The sequence below is a fragment of the Aulonocara stuartgranti genome (genome assembly GCF_965226115.1).
Source record: "Aulonocara stuartgranti genome assembly, chromosome: 3".
In the NCBI taxonomy this organism is placed as follows: domain Eukaryota; kingdom Metazoa; phylum Chordata; class Actinopteri; order Cichliformes; family Cichlidae; genus Aulonocara; species Aulonocara stuartgranti.
The window spans coordinates 57,486,407-57,506,704 of record NC_138941.1 but is presented as its reverse complement, the minus strand read 5'-3'; the positions used below and the strand labels follow the sequence as shown (position 1 = coordinate 57,506,704).

Here is a 20,298-nt window from a genome sequence, read left to right as displayed (position 1 = left end):
TGCTGATAGAGATATGGACAAAAATCCAAACATACAGTTTGTATTTAAAAGATACTGAGCTGAGTTGAAAACAGTTCAGGTCATGGTAGTTTAGAGAATTTGAAAAAAGAATGCAACTGGACTTCTTTAAGTCTGTGAAGACATTTCATCTCTCATCCAAGAGGCTTCTTCAGTTCACCTAGACTTCTTCACAAACCTAAAGGGCTCTGCAGTTTTGTTCATTTTTCATACTCTCTTTTATTATTGTAATGGTCACTTTAAACCCACATCTGGGTGTGAATTAAAGCTACAGAGTGTAAATGTTGATCTCTCTCGGAAAAGTGTACAAAAGTGTACAAGTCATAATTTCCCCCAGCCAAAAGTCACCTGGTCAAGAGGTCCTCTGATTGTCCTGGTGGTTGGACTCTGTTGAGTGGTCGCTGTTTCCTCTACATTCCAAGACGCACGACATGGGCTAAAGCAGAGGTAGGTTTATTCCATTTGTATTGTCATCCAAAATGGATTAATCCATATCCTTTTACTGTAACTGAATCCAGATGTTGCTCCCTGCTTTCATCTCCATTGAAGAAAAACTGCTTGGTCATGGGGGCCAACCTTGCATCTGTGCACAGCAGCACAGAGTATCATGGGATTCAGCACCTGATAGTGACTGCCAGTCATGACTACCAAGAAATTTGGATTGGAGGAAGTGATGCACAGGAGGTACTTTGTTTAGCCTGTTTCTATTTATCTATGTCTGAATGAATCAGAAATAGATCCTTCCTGCTGTGCTAATAGAATATACGTAAAGCCGACAACGGGGAGAGTATTTACAATGAAACAAACAATGATAATAGATTAAATCAGAAACAGCATGAAAGACGCCTGAGCTGGAGGTAGGTAGAGAATGCAGAAACAGTAGAGTTGCTAAAGCAGCTTTAATAGTGTATCTGTGAGTTTTAACAAATGAAGTAGATATGATCTGGGCTTGCATCAATGTTAGCTCATCTGCTGGGACAGTGGCTAAGCTTGACTATTTGGTGTGAATAAAATCGGTGCTATGCACGATTTCTCTCATCTAGAACAAGGCCTGGTTATGGACTGATGGAAAGCCTTACGACTATTCAAACTGGTGCCCAGGAGAGCCCAATAATTTCTGGCGCAACCAGCACTGTCTGCAAATCAATCATAGCGGTAAACCAGAACACAACATTTCACATGGTTAATAAATGTGTAAATTATTTTAAGTGATAACAAGTAAAAGTCAAAAGGATTGTCTCAGGTTTTGATTTGTGTTGTACTTTGCTGATTTTTGCTTTTGGATCTTACAGGTTCCAAGTGCTGGGATGATATAGCATGCAGCAAAAGTCGACCTTCTGTTTGTGTCAAGAAAATGTGAAATTTCTGTCAAAATACACACTGTTTGGTGTGCAGTGGCTTTTGTTTTACATTCTTCATTTGGCTTTACAATTTCTGTTTCATCTTTTGTCTCTAGCATAAAAATTTTGCAACAAAATAAAAAGTCTATGTCATGAATAGTGGCAATCCCAACCCTAGTTCTTAACCCTAGCCTAAACTGTGGAAAAGTAGTTTTTCCGTAAAAAGTATTGCTCATCTTTGCCTTTTATCTGTAAACTCTTCTTCCTATGCAATAATAAAACTCTCAAGCATGGCTGTGTGTTGCCTCACTTGTGTTTTAGTGGTGTGTGTGTGTGTGTGTGTGTGTGTGTGTGTGTGCGTAAAGTCACTTGTGTCTACATATAAAATGAAAAACTCAAAATTTGGTTAGGTTTTTTTATATACATTGAAGTAAAACTATGTATCTGCCAGGGGAAACCTTGCATTTGTGCACAACATCAAAGAGTATCATAATATTTAGAATCTGATAATGACTGCTACACATTTATACAATGCAATGCAACCGGGATTGGAGGAACTGATGCACATGAGGTGCGGTCAAAAATGTTTGAGTTAAATATAAAATTATTGCAGGACTGCAGTGGTCCTGCATTAACTGCAGTAACTTATATTTGGTGGTATGAATCGATCAGAGACATACCTGTGCTTCCATGTGCATATTTGGAAAGTCACAGATGGGGGAAAAGGAAATCCATGCAGAACAGAACAGGCATTGGCGACATCGGTCATCTGATCTGCTGCTTGATTTTGTGGCCTGCCTGAAAAAAGCATTGCCCTATCCTAACTTCTAGAATAATGTTTGGGTTTTGAGTGAACATTTAATTTTTGCAAAATTAAATGTTTCAAGCAGCTTCTCCATGATTGTGCTTTTCGATACGCTTCGATACTAATATAATATTCAGTATATTGACCCATTAAGAAAGCACTTATACTATAGAGACAACCAGACTGACTAGCATTAACTGCTCTTAAGGACATTCTGATAAGCTATTCAAACTTCTAGATCTGCCCATTAATTTATTCACAGACAAACTCAGTTGCTCCATGTGCTGCATATGTCTGTGCAGCATTTCTTTATGTTGCTCCAACAACAGGGTTCTCTCTTTGACCTACTGGTACCAGTCCTTCAAACAACAAACTGTCATTCTAAAAGTGCTGTATCATCAATTCGCAGACAGTATTAGTAACATTTTGCAGAAGTAACACACCTCAAAACTGAAGCTGATACTGTTTCATAAGAGTTGTTGTTTAATCTTTAACACGTTTTTTTTTAATTTTGGCAGTGTGAACAAACATTCTATGCCTAATCATTACTGAACTCTGCCATTTAGTGACAAAATGGCTCGGAAAACAGCAGTAGTTCTATCTGATGAAATAATGTGCACAAACATTCTTTGAAAGATAAATATTTAAGCAGTTTTGTTAAGCATAAAGCATGATGGCAGCTATTTTGAATCCATACCGCAAAAACATTTTTTTTAAATTACATTTAAAAATCCCTTACATTAAAAAAAGAAAGAACTGAAAAAAACACTAGGGTCTTGATACAATGTAAAAGCATACAAATTTAAAAATTACTCAAGATAGGGTTAGGGAAAATGGGGACGTTTTCTTCTGAAAGAAGAATCACTGAACTGTTTCTATAGCAGGGATTGACAATTGGCTTTGTCCATTACATCATTATTGTTTAGTAAATAGTACAAGGGACTGTGGTAATTGGAGGGTGCAGACTAACACTAATACTAAACACACTTTGCATGGCATATTAGTAAAAGACAGACATTTTTCTGGAAGCCTTGTGGTTTACTACCTAGTTGCTGCTTCCGTGTTTTTTTAGAGAAGAGGATTTGTAATGGCAACTCTTCCAAACAAGCCATACTTGTTCAGTCTTTTTATAGGTGTTCTTTCATGTGCTTCGCCATTTTATATGTTAAACTAGGCTTGTAGATGTACCTTTTGAGTTTTTGCTGTTTCTCTGAGCATTGCACTATCTGTGCCAATGCCATGTATAGAGAACTCAGAGTAGCATAATCAGGTGTGGGAACTTGGAGTGGTGACCAGTGACACAGACAGAGAAGGAAAGAGAGAGCAGAGTGAGAAAGAGAGCAAAAGAAGTGAAGGCCTCTTGGCAGGTCAGGCTTACCTATCCTATCACCAAAAAGAAAGAAAGAAATCAATCAATAAAATAAATTCAAGTGGCTTAACATCCTGACTAAAATGAAGAGAAATGTATTTCCACCCCTATGGTTATCAGGATTGCTGTGTAAAATTATTTGCAATATGTGAAAAGTTGCTAATCTGGCTCTTGTAGGCAGAAAAAAAGCATTACACTGCCATCTGTGTGTGAAAGAACAGTCTATTTGATAGTCTGAAAGAAGGTGGAGCTCAACCAGCTGAGTCAAACCCCAGTTCAGAGGAGGTGGCCTTCATCCAATGCTCTGCTGCGACATACAGCTTACATATACAAGACACAAAACACAAACAACAGCACCACCCTCATGTGGTGAGAAACTAAAATGATATTCACATGCTTAACCCTTTAAGACCTACCATAGAACCAAGTCCATCAGAGCTTATATTATATTTTTACATGTTGTAGAGCCATTTTTGGGAGCATTTCAAGTTGCTATACATCAATACAACCACTATAGCCTAAATTTTAATAATATGTATTCATTAAGTGCATAGTAATTACCTAAATTGCACAAAAGATCAATAAACTACAAAAAAATTTAAAATCGTTTTTGTTTTTTTTTAACATATATTTCTAGTTAGAGAAATTTAAGAGGCTTATCCCTCAAAACTGTAAATACAAAAAAGTTGCACAAAATAGTTTCCCACCACAGGCAATTTATTTTGAGTGTCTTCATAGTTTTATTTTTGAAATACACCAATTTCTATACACTGTAGGAAAAACGAAAATAAATATTATACTGCAAATTTGCAAAAAAGCAGCATATGCATCAAAATAAACTTTTTCCAGCAGTGCAATATGAGTCCTAAGCATTATTAATAGAATTAATATCAGATAGAAACCTTTTGATGACTCAGTAGCCAGAGGTGGGTAGTAAGGAGTTACATTTACTCCATTACATTTACTTGAGTAAGTTTTTGAAAAAAAATTACTTTTAATGTACCTTTTTGGCACGATACTTTTTACTTTTACTTGAGTACATTTGTGAAGAAGAAACGGTACTTTTACTCCGCTACATTTGCAAAATTCGACTCGTTACTTTTTAAAAAATAATTAGTTTAACACATTAGATAACATGCCGCCAGTGGAGTTTCCAGTAACTTTTTTACCAATCAGTTTGAAACTGGTCATGCCAGAGCGGCCCAAGCGCAGTGTTGCCAAATTAGCGACTTTGTCGCTATATTTAGCTAGTTTTCAGACCCCTAATAAAAGACGTGAAAGCGCGTATTGCTTTTAGTCTCAACAAGCAGCGGGTGCTGTAACGCAGTCAGTTCTTCTTTTACTCTTATGCTGTTTTGTGGATCACAAGGTTTAAAACTACTTATAAACACACACACACAAAGTAACTCCACCAGAGCGCCTATTTCGGGTCACTTTTGCCGGTCCAAGCCCGGGTAAAGGAGCAGGGTTGGAATTGTGACATTAAAAAAAACAATAATTGCTAAAAGAAATTTAATTTGTAGTTCTAAATAAACTCTAAATGCATTTAGGACGTTTTTTACGCACGTTATGTCTCTTCCACGGTGTTATTTCTCTCTCCAACAACATAGGTTACAATTAGATTAGCATGACCAATTATGCAAATTAGGCGATGACATCATTTAGCGACTTCTAGCGACTTTTAGGACAACCAATAGCATTTTCCTTACTGAGGAGTTGGCAACACTGCCCAAGCGTTTCAAAGTAGCGGACACATGGAAAGAAGAAATACATGAAGACATGGCAGAGCCAGTCGTCTACGCTAGAGCTGAAGAGGATGAGCACCCCTGTCCTCATATACAAAGAATGTTTCGCTTAAAAGCAGTACAAAAGAACAGCTATGTCTTCAGTGTCGGTGTCTTCAGTGAGAGGCTCTCACTGAGAGCCAAAACAAACAAACTTTTCAGCATGAAACGACTCAACTCGTGTAACCTGACAAAATGGTAAGTTTTCTCTAAATATCTTTTTAGCTGTGGTTAGCTGGATGTCAGTCTTATGTTACAGCATAGTGAGACAAGTTTGTGGGTGTTTTGTGCAGCTTCGGCTGTCTTTTTAACTGCTCGCTGGTTAGCTAGCGTGAGCTAGAAGCTCACAGCTAGCCTGGTAATGACGCTGGACTTCCACGCACATATAAACAGCTCGTCTCTACTGCTTTAACAGAAACAGAAGGCAGGGTTTATTATGTGAAACAGCAGCTTGTAAACAGTCTGCATTAAGTTGGGTAAACACTGCGATATTTTTCAGTCGCGTTATTCAGCTCCTGCTCAAACTGTACAATTGAATCTCAGGGGTTAGAAGTTCATAGGTCACGATGCAGGGTCTCACACTGTACGGCCTGATGCTCTGATGCGATTTGAGTGCTCAAACTGTGCGTCCATACTATGAAGCTTATCATACAAAATCTGTCTCTCGTCCTCCACCTCTGTCTTTCATACACACACCACCACCATCAACTTTGCAAAATTACTAATGAAAAACATTGAGCAGGCAGCTGTGATTGAGCAGCAATGTCCATCCAACTCTTTTCATGATTGTTGTAAGTCGTGATAATTTTGTGAGGCCACATTGAAAAGCCTCAGATATGGAAGCGTAGAGCTGCCACCCAGGCAAAAGAAAAACAGAGCTATATCACGTTAAAATGTGAAAAGTATATTAATAGAACAATAAAGTTTACATTATTGTATTTTGCACAACTCTGTTGCTTGTGAAGCTCGCACACAAGAATTTCACTCACATGTGCTGTACCAATGTACCTGTACATGTGATGTGACAATAAAAGTGATTTGATTTGATTTGAAATATTTCACATTATTACGTGACATAGCTCTATTTTTCTTTTGCCTGGGTGGCAGCTCTACGCTTCCGTACTCGGATGAGCTTGCCAGTTGTGCCTCCAGGGGCGAAAGGATTTCAAACAGGTTTGATTTTCTTGCAACCATACGATTGATGTTTGGGAGCTGGGGCCTGTTCTTCGTACCACGCTAAGTGAGTTAGCTGGATGAGATTGTTGACGATTTCGCGTGATCCTGGATCGTTCGGTTCCCCGAAGCCCATCCGGGACTTGCTGTCATAGCAACAGAGCCGTAAGCGTAAACCTGCTGGGGAGCAGGTTTACTTTATGTAAACAGGATTAGATCGCGGCCACGCAGGTATGCCCGCGTCATTCATACGAAAGCAACAGCGATATTCCACCACTGTTTCACCATAAATAAATAACATCAATGTAACTAAAGACAATGCAGCACTTGATCCATTTATTGATTTCACACAGATAGATACAGGTCATTTCCTAAAAAAGGGAAATGTACTATTAACATTCTATTACATGTATGTGATTATTACAGATGTAATTCATATTTCAGAGTAGTAATTGCAAATTACTTTGTGTAATCAAGATGAGAGACCACGGCTATAAAAGCGAAGGTGGATTTGGGAAGCCTGTCGCAGCCATGTCCTGTCCGTATACGCGAACCACCCATTGCGGAAGGTGCAAGATTGATAAGGAGAGTTTTCAGAATTCAGCGTATATTGCGGGACAGACAGGATCCTTTAGCTCAGCGCGACAGTGTGCTCATAGAGAGATATCGATTTTCCCGTGAGGATATTATTTACTTAACCAACTTGTTGACGAGGGGGTGCAGGACCACCACCTGTCTTTTTTTTGCTCTGCCCTTTTCTTGGTTGCTGTTATAAACAAACAGATTATTTCAGGGTCTCTTTCCAGGAGACGAAAAGCAATATAAGTGATAAATATTACCATTCTGTAGAATATTCTTATATTTCACTTTTACCTGTTCCCATGTTCTAGTGGGTCCTGTTGTGGCTCTAATGTGAAAGGGGATATAATATAACATATTATAATATAATATAATGTAATATAATATTGGATAATATAGTGTAATATAATAAATCTACCCTACCGCCTACTGGTGTTGGCCAGAGGGGCCGATGGCGCGATATGGCAGCCTGGCTTCTGTCAGTCTGCCCCAGGGCAGCTGTGGCTACAACTGTAGCTGCCTCCACCAGTGTGTGAATGTGAGAGTGACTGAATAGTGGCATTGTAAAGCGCTTTGGGTGCCTTGAAAAGCGCTATATAAACCCACTCCATTATTATTGTTATTATTAAATTACTTACGAGTTTAATTTGTCAGCAACTTTCTGCCAGCCCTCGCTCCTTGCTTTTGCAGCCTTTGCAGTGTTCCCTTGCGTTCTGATTAAACTCTGAAACTCCTGAAATCCCTCACTCAAGAGTTCTTGCTCTGCTGCCGAAAAATACCGAGCCGAGCGCGCTCCGTCGACATTTTCGCCGACCAATCAGAGGGTTGCCGATCAATGTTTCCACTATCGATGCGTAGCCCCTTTTACGACACCCAGTGATGTCACATTACTGCGTCCAGCTGTACTAATCGTCAACAGCAGGTGTGTTCGGGGAACCGGATTAGCGAGCTCACGGTTAGCGCGATGGTTTGGTCTTGGATGTTTCATTTGATCTTGGATGTAGTAAGCGACGTACGAAGCACAGGGCCCTGGTCATGAGGTGTTAATCACTTTTTGTTACTCCATGTATACAACACGAGGATCGACACACAATTAAGAAACAATCCCCAAAACGGTTGTGCGACCGAAAATCGGCTCAAAATGGGCCAAAAATTGCACAGTGTATGCCCAGCGTTTGGAGGCTAGCTTCATCTAACTCCCTGCCCTGTGGTTGGAAGGGGTGTGTTTCATCTTTTTGCAGCCACACAGACTGAGGTGTTTGCCTTCTCAGGACAGCCATGGATAGATTAGAGGCTACATTCCAGCTCCAGTCACGGCTTCTATCACTGTCTTTCTCGTCTTTTCCCAGACTAACCGCCAAATATTGCAAGGAGGATCTATTGGCAAGCACTATGGATGGGTATCGTTTAAGTTTTATCCAATACCAGTGCCAAACCGGCACTTTTTTGAAATGGTGCCGGTGCTTTAACGGTGCTCGAACCGGTGCTTAAAGAATGAAGAACACAAACTTTGTCCAAAAACCTCTCATGTTTAGTTGTTTTTTTGTAAAAAGATAACAATGTTAACCTTTTCTGCAGCTATAGGGCATATATGGTATCACTCTTTTCTGGAAACATTGCTTAAACCAGACCTTCCCAAAGTGTGGGGCCCGCCCCCTGGGGGGGGCGCAGAGCCATTGCAGGGGGGGCGCGGTATGTAAAGGGGGGGGGACAAAACGCTTGGACACTGCTAGCACGGGGCACCCACAGAAACGCAAAGCAAGAGATGAAGCATCGCTGAATATGTTTCCAAACCAACTTCATTCTAAGCCAAAGAAAATATGGTGAAGCATATCTTCCCTTTGGGTTCACCTGCACAAGTGCCAAGGTAGGCCTGCAGAATTGGTGCAGGGGAGACCTGGGCTCTCCAAATCACAGACAAGGAGACCAGGGCCCTATTTCAGGAAGCCGGTTTAGAAAACTCAGAGTGAAAAACGATACTCAGGGTTGAGTAACCCCGAACTGTCCAACTCGGAATATTCGGTTTCAGAAAGGCTGATAACAATTAGTTCAGTCAACGCGGAGTTGCTTTAACCCCAAGTTAAACGCGCGCACGAGGATACATAAAGCCCTGATTAGTGGAGCACAGATTAAGCGAGTCACCATGGAGACGGAGGGAAAGAAGGCGTGGTCAATGTATTTTACAGCGCTTGAGGCCGAAATTCTGATGGCAGCATATACCGATAACATGCAAATTCCGCGGAAAAAAGTAACACAGCCTCAGCTGCAAAAGAAAGAGAGCATGCATGGCAAAACATAGCCGACAGAGTCAATGCGTGAGTGTTAATTTAAACATTGATCTAGGGATTTCCACCGATTTAACACGTTATTTTATTATATTTCATTTTATTTTCTATTTCATACATTTTATTTTGTGATGTGAGCGCAGGTGCAACTCAACAGGCCCCAAACGTTCCTGGCAGCAAGTAAAAATGAAATATAAAAATATAGTCCAAACAGGTAAGGTGTAATTGTATTATGAGCCATAGTGCTTGGTCTGTTTGTCCGATGTAAATCAATTGCAGTTAGAGGCTACATTAATTTCCCCTCTGTATTGAAATTATCTGAGCACATTACAAGTACATATTTGCTTACTCTGTATGCTCAAATGTGACCCGTTATGGCCACTAGAAAAAAAGCGGAGGCCCGAAAAACAGGTGGGGGTCCTCCACCACCACCACTCACAGAGGCTGAGCAGTTGGCTTCCACATTTGTGATAATGTTGGCAGCATCACATATGATCTTCACAGTGCAGAGAACACAAATTAGCAGCCATTACTATAATGAAATAATTTGTTAGTTTGAAATGCTACAGGGAGCTATGTACCTGTACATTAATGCTGTGGAAAGACTTCCTGTTCACATAGTCTCCTTCATTTACTGAAGGAGCAATGATTGGAATGTGAGTGCCATCTATACAGCCAATCACGCCTGGGAACCGTGAGAATAAATGTAAAATTTAAGTAGTAGTTCAAGTATCACCACATCATGAATTAAGTTTTGTTCATCCTGATACCTGCAATTTTGTGGCATCCCTCTTTGATAAATCTTGTGGGTCTATGACCGGGGAACACCACAAACGCGTACAGGAGACGTTTCAGTGCAACTGTAACATTCCTGACTGCCCGACAGACGGTAGCCTTGGAAACGAGCTCAGCGTCACCAATATTATACAGAAAGCTCCTGTTTGCAAAAAACCGAAGTGCAATACAAATAATATGTACAGAACTGAGAGAATGTCCGCGAAGTGTCACATGAGCAATATTAGGCCTGAGGATGTTATTCAAATAAATTATAGATTGTGCTGAGAAACGGTAACGTTCACACAGAAAATCATCAGGAAATGATAAAATGTCCAAACGCGCTCTAATCACTCTCTCCCGGCGGAGAGCTCTGCGGAGAATTTGGGCTTCAACATCTACTGGCTCTTCAAGGAAGGGACACGCCATGTCTGACACTTCCTACAGTCAGGTTTCCAACAAAGAGGCGGAGAAAGTCAGGGATAGTTGAAGTAACCCTGCTAGGGGGCAGGTTAGCTTCACGGAGTGTGTCGTCATAGTAACTCACTCAGAATTAATCTAAACTCGCTTTGTGAAACCGAAAACCCAGAGTTTTCGTTAACTCAGGGTATACTTACTCAGAGTTTGCACTAAACCGGCTTCCTGAAATAGGGCCCTGGTCCCTGTCTAGTGTTGGTCTAGTCAACCCTGTCTCTGTTTCCTCTGTTTCCAAATCAGGCATGTCTCTGCCTGAAGTCTGTGTCTGTGCAAGTTTAATATCTGTGTTTCCTTTTTAACTTAAACTAAGCATTATGAGTGTTCAAATTGATTTGTCTGCTTTAATCATTTAGTATTTTTCCTGTAATACTACATATAATACAATACAAAGAGATATTGTGAGCCTTCATTTCCATTTTCTCTAAGAGAGTGATTAAGAGCTTTTACTTAGGACTCAAATTGCACTGCTGGAAATAGTTTATTTTGATGCATATGCTGCTTTTTTGCAAATTTGCATTATAATATTTATTGTCGTTTTTCCTATAGAATATAAAAATTGGTGTATTTCAAAAATAAAAAAAAATATGAAGACACTCAAAATAAATTTCCTGTGGTGGGAAACTATTTTGTGCAACTTTTTTGTATTTACAGTTTTGAGGGATAAGCCTCTTAAAGTTCTCTAACTACAAATATATGTTAAAAAAATAAAAAGGATTTTCAATTTTTTTGGTAGTTTATTGCACTTTTTTGCAATGTATGTAATTACTATACACGTAATGCATACATATTATTGAAATTTGGGCTATAATGGTTGTATTGATGTATATCAACTTGAAATGCTCCCAGAAATAGCACTACAGCATGTAAAAATATAATATAAGCTCTGGCGGACTTGGTTCTATGGTAGGTCTTAAAGGGTTAATGTAACATAAGTCAAGGGTTTATGATGTCATTAGTGTGCGCCACTGCCCTCTCTGTGGCTGTGTCCCAATTAAGAGACCGCACGCTTGAAGTACGCGTACTATGTACGGTGCATACTATAAGTACGAGAAGTGCAGAAGTGAGAGGCTTGTGAAATGGGACAGTCTAGCCTTCGTCGTGCTGTTCAGGTTGCCTAGCAACCATGATACTAACCGCGAGAAACGTTTCATACAGCTTTGTGTGACAGAAATGAAGGAGAAAAAATGTTTTGTTGGTTGTTCATTTTTGTCATGACATCACTTTGATTAGTTCAGTATCTGAGGCTGAGACCACAGGACTGTAATACATGATTGTTGGGCTTCATTTCTGTGCTGAACAGTCATTTCATTCATTTCATCTAATCTTTTGTTTGTTTTTTTACATAGCACTTTGTCAAACTGTTGTCTGCTACAGAGTTACAATTATTATACTAATAATATAGCATCCACTAAGAAACGGTCCAGGAACAGGTCACTCAGATTATTCCTGTATGAACAACTGTAAATACTGTTTTTTCATCTTTACATACTGTGTATTTGAAATATTCTTGTTTAAGAATCAGTGTGTGCACTTCCCAACACTGATTACTGATCACTGGACATACCTCACTATAAAATATGTCTAAGCTGCTCAGTATATATAAAAGTGTATGGCTCCGTGGCTTGCCTTGCTGTAGCACTGTTTTTGTTTTCGTCTTTTAATTGAGTTTAGTTTGCTTACCAAATTTGCCACATGGCTTAAACAAAAGAGCAATCAGTCCAGCTGCAGCTAAGAGAAACCCAGCTGTTCCTCCAATGGTGATGACAACCATTTGAAGATCAGATTTCATACAGCCAGCTAAAATGACATAACACTGTGCGGTTTTATAAATAACTTGGGATATTTTGAAAATGTAAAATACTCTAAAACATAAACCTCACATAGATGAAAAATGCAAATAAAACATGATTTTAGGTGTTAGGATGTACACATGTCACAGTGAAGTCCCTGCATACCTGGTATGAGGATTGTTGTTTCCCTTGTCTGGTTAATTGTTATTGTTATTTACTTTATTGCTATCAAATAAATATCCATGTAATATTGTTCAAAGTTAGCGTTATGTTCATACATGTTAAAAATGCCTGTAAATCAAATTGAGTTCAGTGACAATTACTGTTTGTTTGAATCAATTTATTAATAACATAAAACCTTTAAACTAATGCAACACATATTAACAGTGTAACAAATATATTCAAATAAATAAATTTCTCAATACGTAACTCATTTGGGAACTAATCTTTCTAGAAGTGAACACAGTCTGTCCATCCTCTCCCTGCTCTCCTCTCCTCAGCCTCTCTTTGCTGCCTCATGTCCTCTCTGATGAGGTCTAGCAGCTCATCATCCCGTTCTCTTTTCCTCGTTCTCCCTGTCGTTGGTGGCTGACTTGCTTCGTCATTGCTGTTGTTTTGGTCACCCACTGCTGCGCTTGGCCCTGGAGTGTCCTCAGGGAGAGAGGACATTAGGACAGGAGGCTTAATGGAAGGCATCTGTCCTATCACCTCATCCATGAGGGCAAACCAGGGCCAAGTAGCAGCAGTGGGCTTCCCACTGACCCCCTCTCCTGAGCCTGGATACTTGCAATCCTAAAGGCAGAGGAAATCACAAATGACAGTAGGCAAATAAAAACACCACAACAACTCTTAGTAATTGCACATTTATTAACTTGTGTTCTTAAGAAATTTCTTCTTGATAACACACATACGTACTTTGTATTCTTTAAAGTTATCTCATGTCTTCTGGCCTGCAAGGGGGTGACTTTCCCCTGCAGGCCCATCTTCTCCAGAATTGTCCTTGTTCCGCTCTTAATTTATTCCAATATAGGCGCTCTTTGCAATGAGCTAATTTTATTTTGAAATTTGTTTTATTTTGAAAACCAGTTTCAGGAAGTGACAGGATGTCAGCCATGTTTGTTTAGTTCCTAGCGGATAACATGTGGGGAAATTTGATCCAGCGACATCTGCCTTTTGTTTGTGCCATCGACACCACCGTCTGTAAGTTTTCATTTGTATTGAATTGTAGGATTGTATTTTATGTATATTTTGTGGAAATATTTGCTGTAGAGGAATACTTTAGTAGTTGTGTGCTAACGCTAATGGATGTGTATTGGAATCTAATTTTGTTGTGCTAATGATGCTAGGTTAATTTTAGCTTTGTTATTTGTATTTCAGTTTTACTCTATGAGGAAATACTCACTAATTAAAAGGAGTTGGACGCTACATCCTGACTTCGTGCGTTATTTCAAGTGGAGTTAGGCTACTGCTGAATTGTGTAGCGTACACACCCAAGGAGAGCAGGATAGTCCTGATCATACACAACAAATAAGAGAAGAAAGGAAACCATGACAACTATGTTAATCCCTAAACCCAAAAGTTTTCACAGCAGAACACCAGAGGAACACCGTCTGGACATCACAGGTTCTGTACAGCAGCGGTTCGTGAGTCGTTTGGCCACGAAAGTTGAGGCTCCGCTGTGAAATTTATGGTTTTCGGGGTTTTTATCGTTAGCTCGGTTTCCCTGGGTCTTTCCCGTGTTGTAGTTGTGTGTCTTATTTTGAAAGAAATATTTACATTACCATAGTGACCAGAGAGCATTAAGCGGTCTGTGTCTGACATAAACCGGTCTGTGGCGCAAAAAGGTTGGGGACCGCTGCTGTACAGCATGAAAGTTAATAGGACCGTACTCATATGAATATGATGTGTAAATTGATTGATTCTTGTACCTCCACGCCGCCCAATTCTTCACCCCAGTGAAGAGGTGATCGTTTTCTCCTTGTTTTAATAAATTAAGCCGTTTGGTCTTTGTTCCCCACAACATATCACCAATTCGAAAAAAATCTAAATTATCTGTATGTAAGCGGCAATACATGAAAAACCATGGGACAAGCTGGTTTACGGTTATTTTAATAAAAGAAACATGTTTATGCAGATGCCCAAAGCTTAACAACATGACTGCTATAACAATTAAATTTTTGTAGAACCAGATTTTCATATACTTACATTTGAAAGTGTTTTCTTCTCCTGCTTCGACCACCATCGTTATCCAAAACAAATCTCCTCTATGACCCGCAATGAAGCCTGGGATACAGTAGGACACGAAGGATACATCAGACCAATCCTTAAAATGTGGGGCAAAGTAGGACGCATTTGTCGCCACATTTTGAGTGCTCTTGTCACGTCGCTGGGACGTCATTTCATCCAAATACGGCATTTTAAGCATCCTTCCCCTGAATTCGGACACAGCCTGTGACTTATGGGAGCAACATGCTTGCACACAAATACATGGAGAGAGACGGCTTTATATTTTTTTACTCCTCCAGAAACCCTTTGCAACGTTACAGGTTGTATGAACACTGTCTGTCATGTTTGATAAGCAGCAGCCGTTCAACCAGGCCTTGTATGGTTGAAGTCTCACCCGAAATCGGATGCATCATCCAACTTTTCTGCAAAGTTGGCCCTCCTTTACAATGATCCCTACCAACCAACAAAAGATGCAAAACCAAAAAATTTTCTAGATGTAGTAATCTCTAAATAATTTGTCAAACAGGGCAACCTCAGCCTCATTTCAAATAATAAGTTTAAAAGACATTATCCAGCATTTTTAAGTAGAAATAACTTTATCTTTCTTCATCACAAGCTAGCTGTTGTTGTCTGTAAAAAGGCCTTTAATCAAAGTTCTAGAATAAACCAGTAAAGTGTAATTATCAAAAATAACCCAGTGATTTTTAGAGTGTTTGAATTCACTTTTTGCTTACCATGTTTTATTTTATAGTAGAGGAGAAATCAGTGATATCTGATCAGGTCACAGTCTAGTTGAAAATGGCAGTTTCAGAAGAATAATGTGGCTTCTTCTGAAGCGTATCTTCTACACAAACAATTGGGTAAAATTTTGGCCCAATATTTGATCAAAGCTAGCGAACCTATGACCCAATAGAATTATTCAAGCCAGGGAGTTAATTAAAGAACCCAGCACATCGCCAACCCAACTCTTGAGTCACGACTTTTAAACCAACATTTAAACTTACAAACCTACGGCTTTTAACCATAAGTTGTTATAAAAGTAACCTAGCATGGTTTTATTATGTATTTGCAGAGATTTTGTGAAAAAAAGTTCAGTTTGTGTCTAGAGGTTTGTGAAAAGGGTGCAAAGTTGTATCTTAACAGTTATGACAATGTACAAAAGCTTTAGCAAGATATTTGGTTATTTCTGAAATTTAGCACTATTAGGTGAAACTAAAATTTTGGGAAGAGTGAAACAAAGGAGGGGAGACTTATTTAAAGTGAGACCTCATCATATGTGTGTGTGTGTGTGTGTGTGTGTGTGTGTGTGTGTGTGTTTGTCTGTCTAATTGTATGCTCGTGTGTGCTGATGCCATCAAAAGCAGAAATTAGATGGAGGACACAGAAGCAAACAGCATCAGATTAAGAAGATTAAAGTAATTTCAAGAGAAATTGGTGTAGTTTCAAGCAGATTTATACGTGGGTTAATCTATCAGTGAGTTAATCTAATCAGTGAGTGTTTAAAAACTGAACTGAAAGCTTACATAATGTTACACGAAAACACAGATACTCACAGACCAGTTTGATTCAATGCTTAATAGTTTAATGATGCAGAAGAGAAAAAAAGTTTTGTTTTTAAGTTTTTGCTAAAAGCATTCTTTCCATTACACATTTCAATTGCTTCTTTTAAAAGACACAATCACACTATTTTATGTCACTTGTCGCTTCATTCCTTATGCATCGTTACAGCAAAAGAAAAAGGTAAAGATGTGAAAACAGATATTTTGAGTGATATATGAGAAGATTTCTTTCTTTTTCAGATGACGTGCCTTCATGTCAGCCCAGGAAGTATGACTTATTCGTAATGCAGACAGAAGGGAATCGGGACTGGCAAGACTGATCATTCATACACAGGTCTCCTGTAAGCACCAAAAATCAACTTTAACCGAAATTTTTGTTGCATGAACACAAAAATATAGAATATATGAGAAAAATGTTTTGGTTTTTTTTGGTTTTATGTATAATGACAATAGCACTTGTATATATTATTTACAATTTTATACCTGAAAAATTCATTTCCATGCATTGCTCGCTGCCCGCGTTGTTAGGCTCCCCCCGACACCAGTTTGTGTATTGGAAACGTGTTCCATCGATCCAAAACCAATAACCCTCCTACAGAACAGAAAAAAGTTAAAAATAAGAAATCGTTTTTTAACGAAACTACACTTTAACATTATACATCGACTACCAAGTTTGGACACACCTTGTCATTTATTGGTTTGTCTTTACTTTCACTACTACCGACATTGTAGATGGAAACTGAAGATATCAAATATATGAAACAAGGTATATGGAATTATATGGCAATGAAAAAAAGATAACAGTGAAAAATAAGTAAAATATCCAATGGATAGATTTATGTTTTAACTGGCAGACTGGCATACCTGTTGACCATCAGAACCACCAATCCATGTTCGTCCATTAGCTCTACTCCCATCAGATATCACCCTCTGAATCAGCTGGTATTCCCCAAGGCTCTGTACAGATGCAAGGTTTGCACTCATGGACTGACAGTTTCTCTACAGTAAACAAAAAGACAGAAGAGTTACAGAAGATTTATAAAACAACCTTCATGATTACACCACCACAAACATACAAATAATAATAAAACATACTAAGAAATATTTACATTGACTGACAAAATTATTGATTTTAATTATCTGACCTTGTATTAATAGCTTACAATTCAACAAGTAATAAAAAGTAACGTTTTTTAATAATTATTATATTGAAAGGACTAATGATTAATACATTTACAATCATTTATCATTCAGAATTTTTTCATGCAGTTAATGTTGGTGGCTTAAGCTTGGATGCATATTTCACAGTACAGCTGGTGTTAATCGAAGCATAAATTGATAGGTGATTTATCCATGGCATAAATTGTAGGAATGCGAAACTGGAGCCTTTAGTGTGTTTGCTTCTTTGTTTGCATTTCTTGTTTACTAATATATTGTTACTGTTTACTTGTTAAAAAGTAAAGCCATATATGGCATACATACATATTAGAATAAATGATAGCATTATTAAAATTCAAAAAATGATAACATTAACAATGATCAATACATACTATCATAATTTTAGACAAATTTTAACAGTACATTGGCTTTGATAACATTTTAATAATTGTCAATATAAAAATGTTTAATATAATATTAAAAAAATATTATTATAATGTCTTATCCAAATATTAAAGAATCAAAGAAACACAGTCACAGTAACTGGTGAGTACTGATGCTATTACCTGAGCATCACCCCAGGGTAAGGGTGTAGAAACATAGAAGTAACATTTGTTGTTGTACTCAGTCCAACCAGCGGGACATGAGGGCTTCTTGGGAACATAGCACTCATCTAAAGACAAAGCAAACATATTGTGTGACAAAATGCTGACTCAATTCCCCCTTTGCTGGAATAATTATAATCATGGTCATTAACTTGTGTTTTATTGACAATAGTTTTACTTTTCAACAAATTTCAACTGGAAAATGTGTCATTTTCTTCCTTTAGAGTTCTATTTTTAAAAACATGTATTTAAAAATGGATCTTATTATTTGGACAGCTGTATATAGCCCATTGACATGCACAACATTCAGTATGATACTAGTTACATACTTTTATACTTACCCTGAGCAGCGGTCAGAGCCATCATTGCACAGAGAAGTGCAGATGCAGTCAGCAGCTTCATGATGATATTTAGTGTCTCTGTAAGAAACACATTAACAAAAGTGATTAGCAGTTTGTTAAAGAAAGGATAGAAGATCCTCAGCATATTTGTAACATACCTGTCTGTAGAATGTCTTCTCCTCTTTCAAGTGTCAGCCTGTAGCTTTACCCCTCAAGTAGAGATGAGCACTTATATACACTTTCTTATATTTACATTTCAATACCAGGAAGAGATGCACTAAAAATACTTAAGTATGTTTTGATTCCATGCTTCACTACCCCTGTCTTTACCAACCTTACGCAATTCTCTCCACCCAGCTTGAATTTCATGGATGTTTAATTTCATTTATTGACTGCTGGTCAACAAAGATGTCACGCTCCTGGGCCTTTGGCCCAGTGTAAATGTGTTTGGACTTTTGATTCTGGGTTGTTTAATGTTCTATGGTTAAGGTTCTGTTCCTCGTTTTGGTGTACAGTTGTGATCCCTCTGTTTATATTTGTTTTCTTAGGTCTTCTTAGTTTTGTTTTCTAGTCTGTAGGTTTCTGTTATCATGGAGCGTGGAACAGGGGAGTTTCCATGCCCCATGTTTAGTCAGCCTTATCCTTTCCATTTAGTCTTGTCTCTGCATTCGGTGTTCTCTTTCTATCTCCCCGTCAGTCTTGTTCCCATGTATGTTTCTCCACTGGTCTCAGTGTCACACCCAAGTGCTTCAAGATGATTTCGGAGTATTTCTATAAAAAACTAAATACCTAAAATGAGTAACAGATCAATAAAGAATAGCCATAAAATAGACAGTTTAAAAAAAGGAAACGAACACTTTGAAAGCAAATCAGATTTGATACGATTTGATTTGACAAAGTTTCATTGCAGCAACTCAAAGAAAAGCATCATTTACACATAGCATAACATGGCTTGGTCATTGTGATGCACCAAGCAAGTTACAGCTTGGATTGAATGATTTTAACATCAACTGCAAAAACTGAAAACGTGTTTGTATTTGTAAATATTTGTAAGTCCATACAAGAAGCTGATTGTGAGAAAATGTATCATTTATCCTACTACAGTTTACACCTTAAAGAGAAAGCTCATGAATGTGCCAGCTCTGGAGACCATCTTCCCCCTTATGGGAAAATAGTTAGTTGTAGATGGCAAGTTGTCATGAGAGAAGTATCATTATAATATTTGCTGTAATGTGAGAGTGTTTACAAAGTCACTGTATCAGCCTCACTTCCTCATATGCTACTGTACCAACTCCCATTAAAAAAACACTGTTGGCACCATCAGTCACACATGAAACTGTTGTTTCTTTAGAGATGGGTGGATGCTCAGTCAACACCCTCATCAAATACCACTAAAATTCAACAGGTTTTTTTTTTTTTTTTACAGTTTTCTTATGCTTATTTTTGTTTGTAGCATTTTGAAGTTTTTATTTGATTTGTCTCTTTTTTGTTTTGTCTGCAATAATGAATGAAGTGATGCTTCCATAAATAATGGAGAGCAGAAAAAAGTTTCACTAGGCAGCTACAGCTTCTGTCCTTTTGTGATAGCTTTCACTCTCTCAAAACAAGTGTAATGTTTGTGAAATTCTGACTGTTCCTTATTGAAATATCAGATTTTTTTTCTGTTACTAGGTCATACTTTGTATTTATTGAGGGTGTAAAATAATATTGGATATATATGGACTACGTAATGTTAGGAAATAATGGATGTCACGTAGTTTGAAGAAAACCAACGATTTTTGGGAAAAGCCTAAAAATCATTTTTTAAAGAATATTCATGTATTAGTGCATTGAACAAGAAAAAAATAAAACAAGTAATCATTGTTCTAATTATGATTTTTACGGTAATTCCTACTTTCTACTGCAATCATATATTCTTACAGAATTTATCATGAAAGAAAGCACTAAGCATTCATTTTGAGATTTAATCTTGGACAGCCAGAGCACACTTAGATTTTGGCAAGACTGAATGGATA

At 38.2% G+C, this 20,298-nt stretch overlaps 3 protein-coding genes across 4 annotated transcripts; 1 reads left to right on the top strand and 2 right to left on the bottom strand.

Annotated features, from left to right (window-relative positions):
• Positions 1–248: 248 nt before the first annotated feature.
• Positions 249–1,570, top strand: LOC309703138 (ladderlectin-like; the record flags this gene model as incomplete). The annotated part of the gene is made up of 5 exons (XM_082527848.1): positions 249–273; positions 356–465; positions 568–702; positions 1,062–1,173; positions 1,311–1,570. The coding sequence occupies 5 exons, from the start codon at positions 249–251 to the stop codon at positions 1,376–1,378; spliced, it is 450 nt and encodes a 149-aa protein (XP_082383974.1). The 3' UTR covers positions 1,379–1,570.
• An 11,154-nt stretch (positions 1,571–12,724) lies between these two features.
• LOC309701883 (uncharacterized protein) lies at positions 12,725–13,490 on the bottom strand. 2 transcript variants are annotated; one of them, XR_014275278.1, is made up of 2 exons: positions 13,310–13,490; positions 12,725–13,186 (listed from the first exon to the last, which is right to left on the bottom strand). XR_014275278.1 is itself a non-coding variant. In XM_082526208.1 (2 exons), exons 1-2 carry the CDS (start codon positions 13,375–13,377, stop codon positions 12,845–12,847), a joined length of 414 nt encoding a protein of 137 aa, XP_082382334.1. In that variant the 5' UTR covers positions 13,378–13,490; the 3' UTR covers positions 12,725–12,844. The 2 variants fall into 2 exon arrangements, 1 of the variants encoding a protein (XP_082382334.1); XM_082526208.1 differs by having other exon boundaries at positions 13,306–13,490.
• Positions 13,491–16,180: 2,690 nt separating this feature from the next.
• On the bottom strand, positions 16,181–18,545 carry LOC309701879 (ladderlectin-like). Its single transcript, XM_082526201.1, has 6 exons — positions 18,442–18,545; positions 18,284–18,361; positions 17,904–18,010; positions 17,044–17,178; positions 16,663–16,771; positions 16,181–16,518 (listed from the first exon to the last, which is right to left on the bottom strand). Exons 2-6 carry the CDS (start codon positions 18,342–18,344, stop codon positions 16,436–16,438), a joined length of 495 nt encoding a protein of 164 aa, XP_082382327.1. The 5' UTR covers positions 18,345–18,361; positions 18,442–18,545; the 3' UTR covers positions 16,181–16,435.
• Between the last annotated feature and the right edge of the window lie 1,753 nt (positions 18,546–20,298).

Excerpts from the sequence above, each read along its gene's own strand:
- LOC309701879 (XM_082526201.1), bottom strand. The coding sequence starts at position 18,344 with ATGAAGCTGCTGACTGCATCTGCACTTCTCTGTGCAATGATGGCTCTG. Across the intron at positions 18,011-18,283 it reads GGCTCTGACCGCTGCTCAGG|ATGAGTGCTATGTTCCCAAG; the intron begins GTAAGTATAAAA and ends CTTTGTCTTTAG. Across the intron at positions 17,179-17,903 it reads TACCCTGGGGTGATGCTCAG|AGAAACTGTCAGTCCATGAG; the intron begins GTAATAGCATCA and ends TGTTTACTGTAG.
- LOC309701883 (XM_082526208.1), bottom strand. The coding sequence starts at position 13,377 with ATGGGCCTGCAGGGGAAAGTCACCCCCTTGCAGGCCAGAAGACATGAG. Across the intron at positions 13,187-13,305 it reads CTTTAAAGAATACAAAGTAC|GATTGCAAGTATCCAGGCTC; the intron begins GTATGTGTGTTA and ends CTCTGCCTTTAG.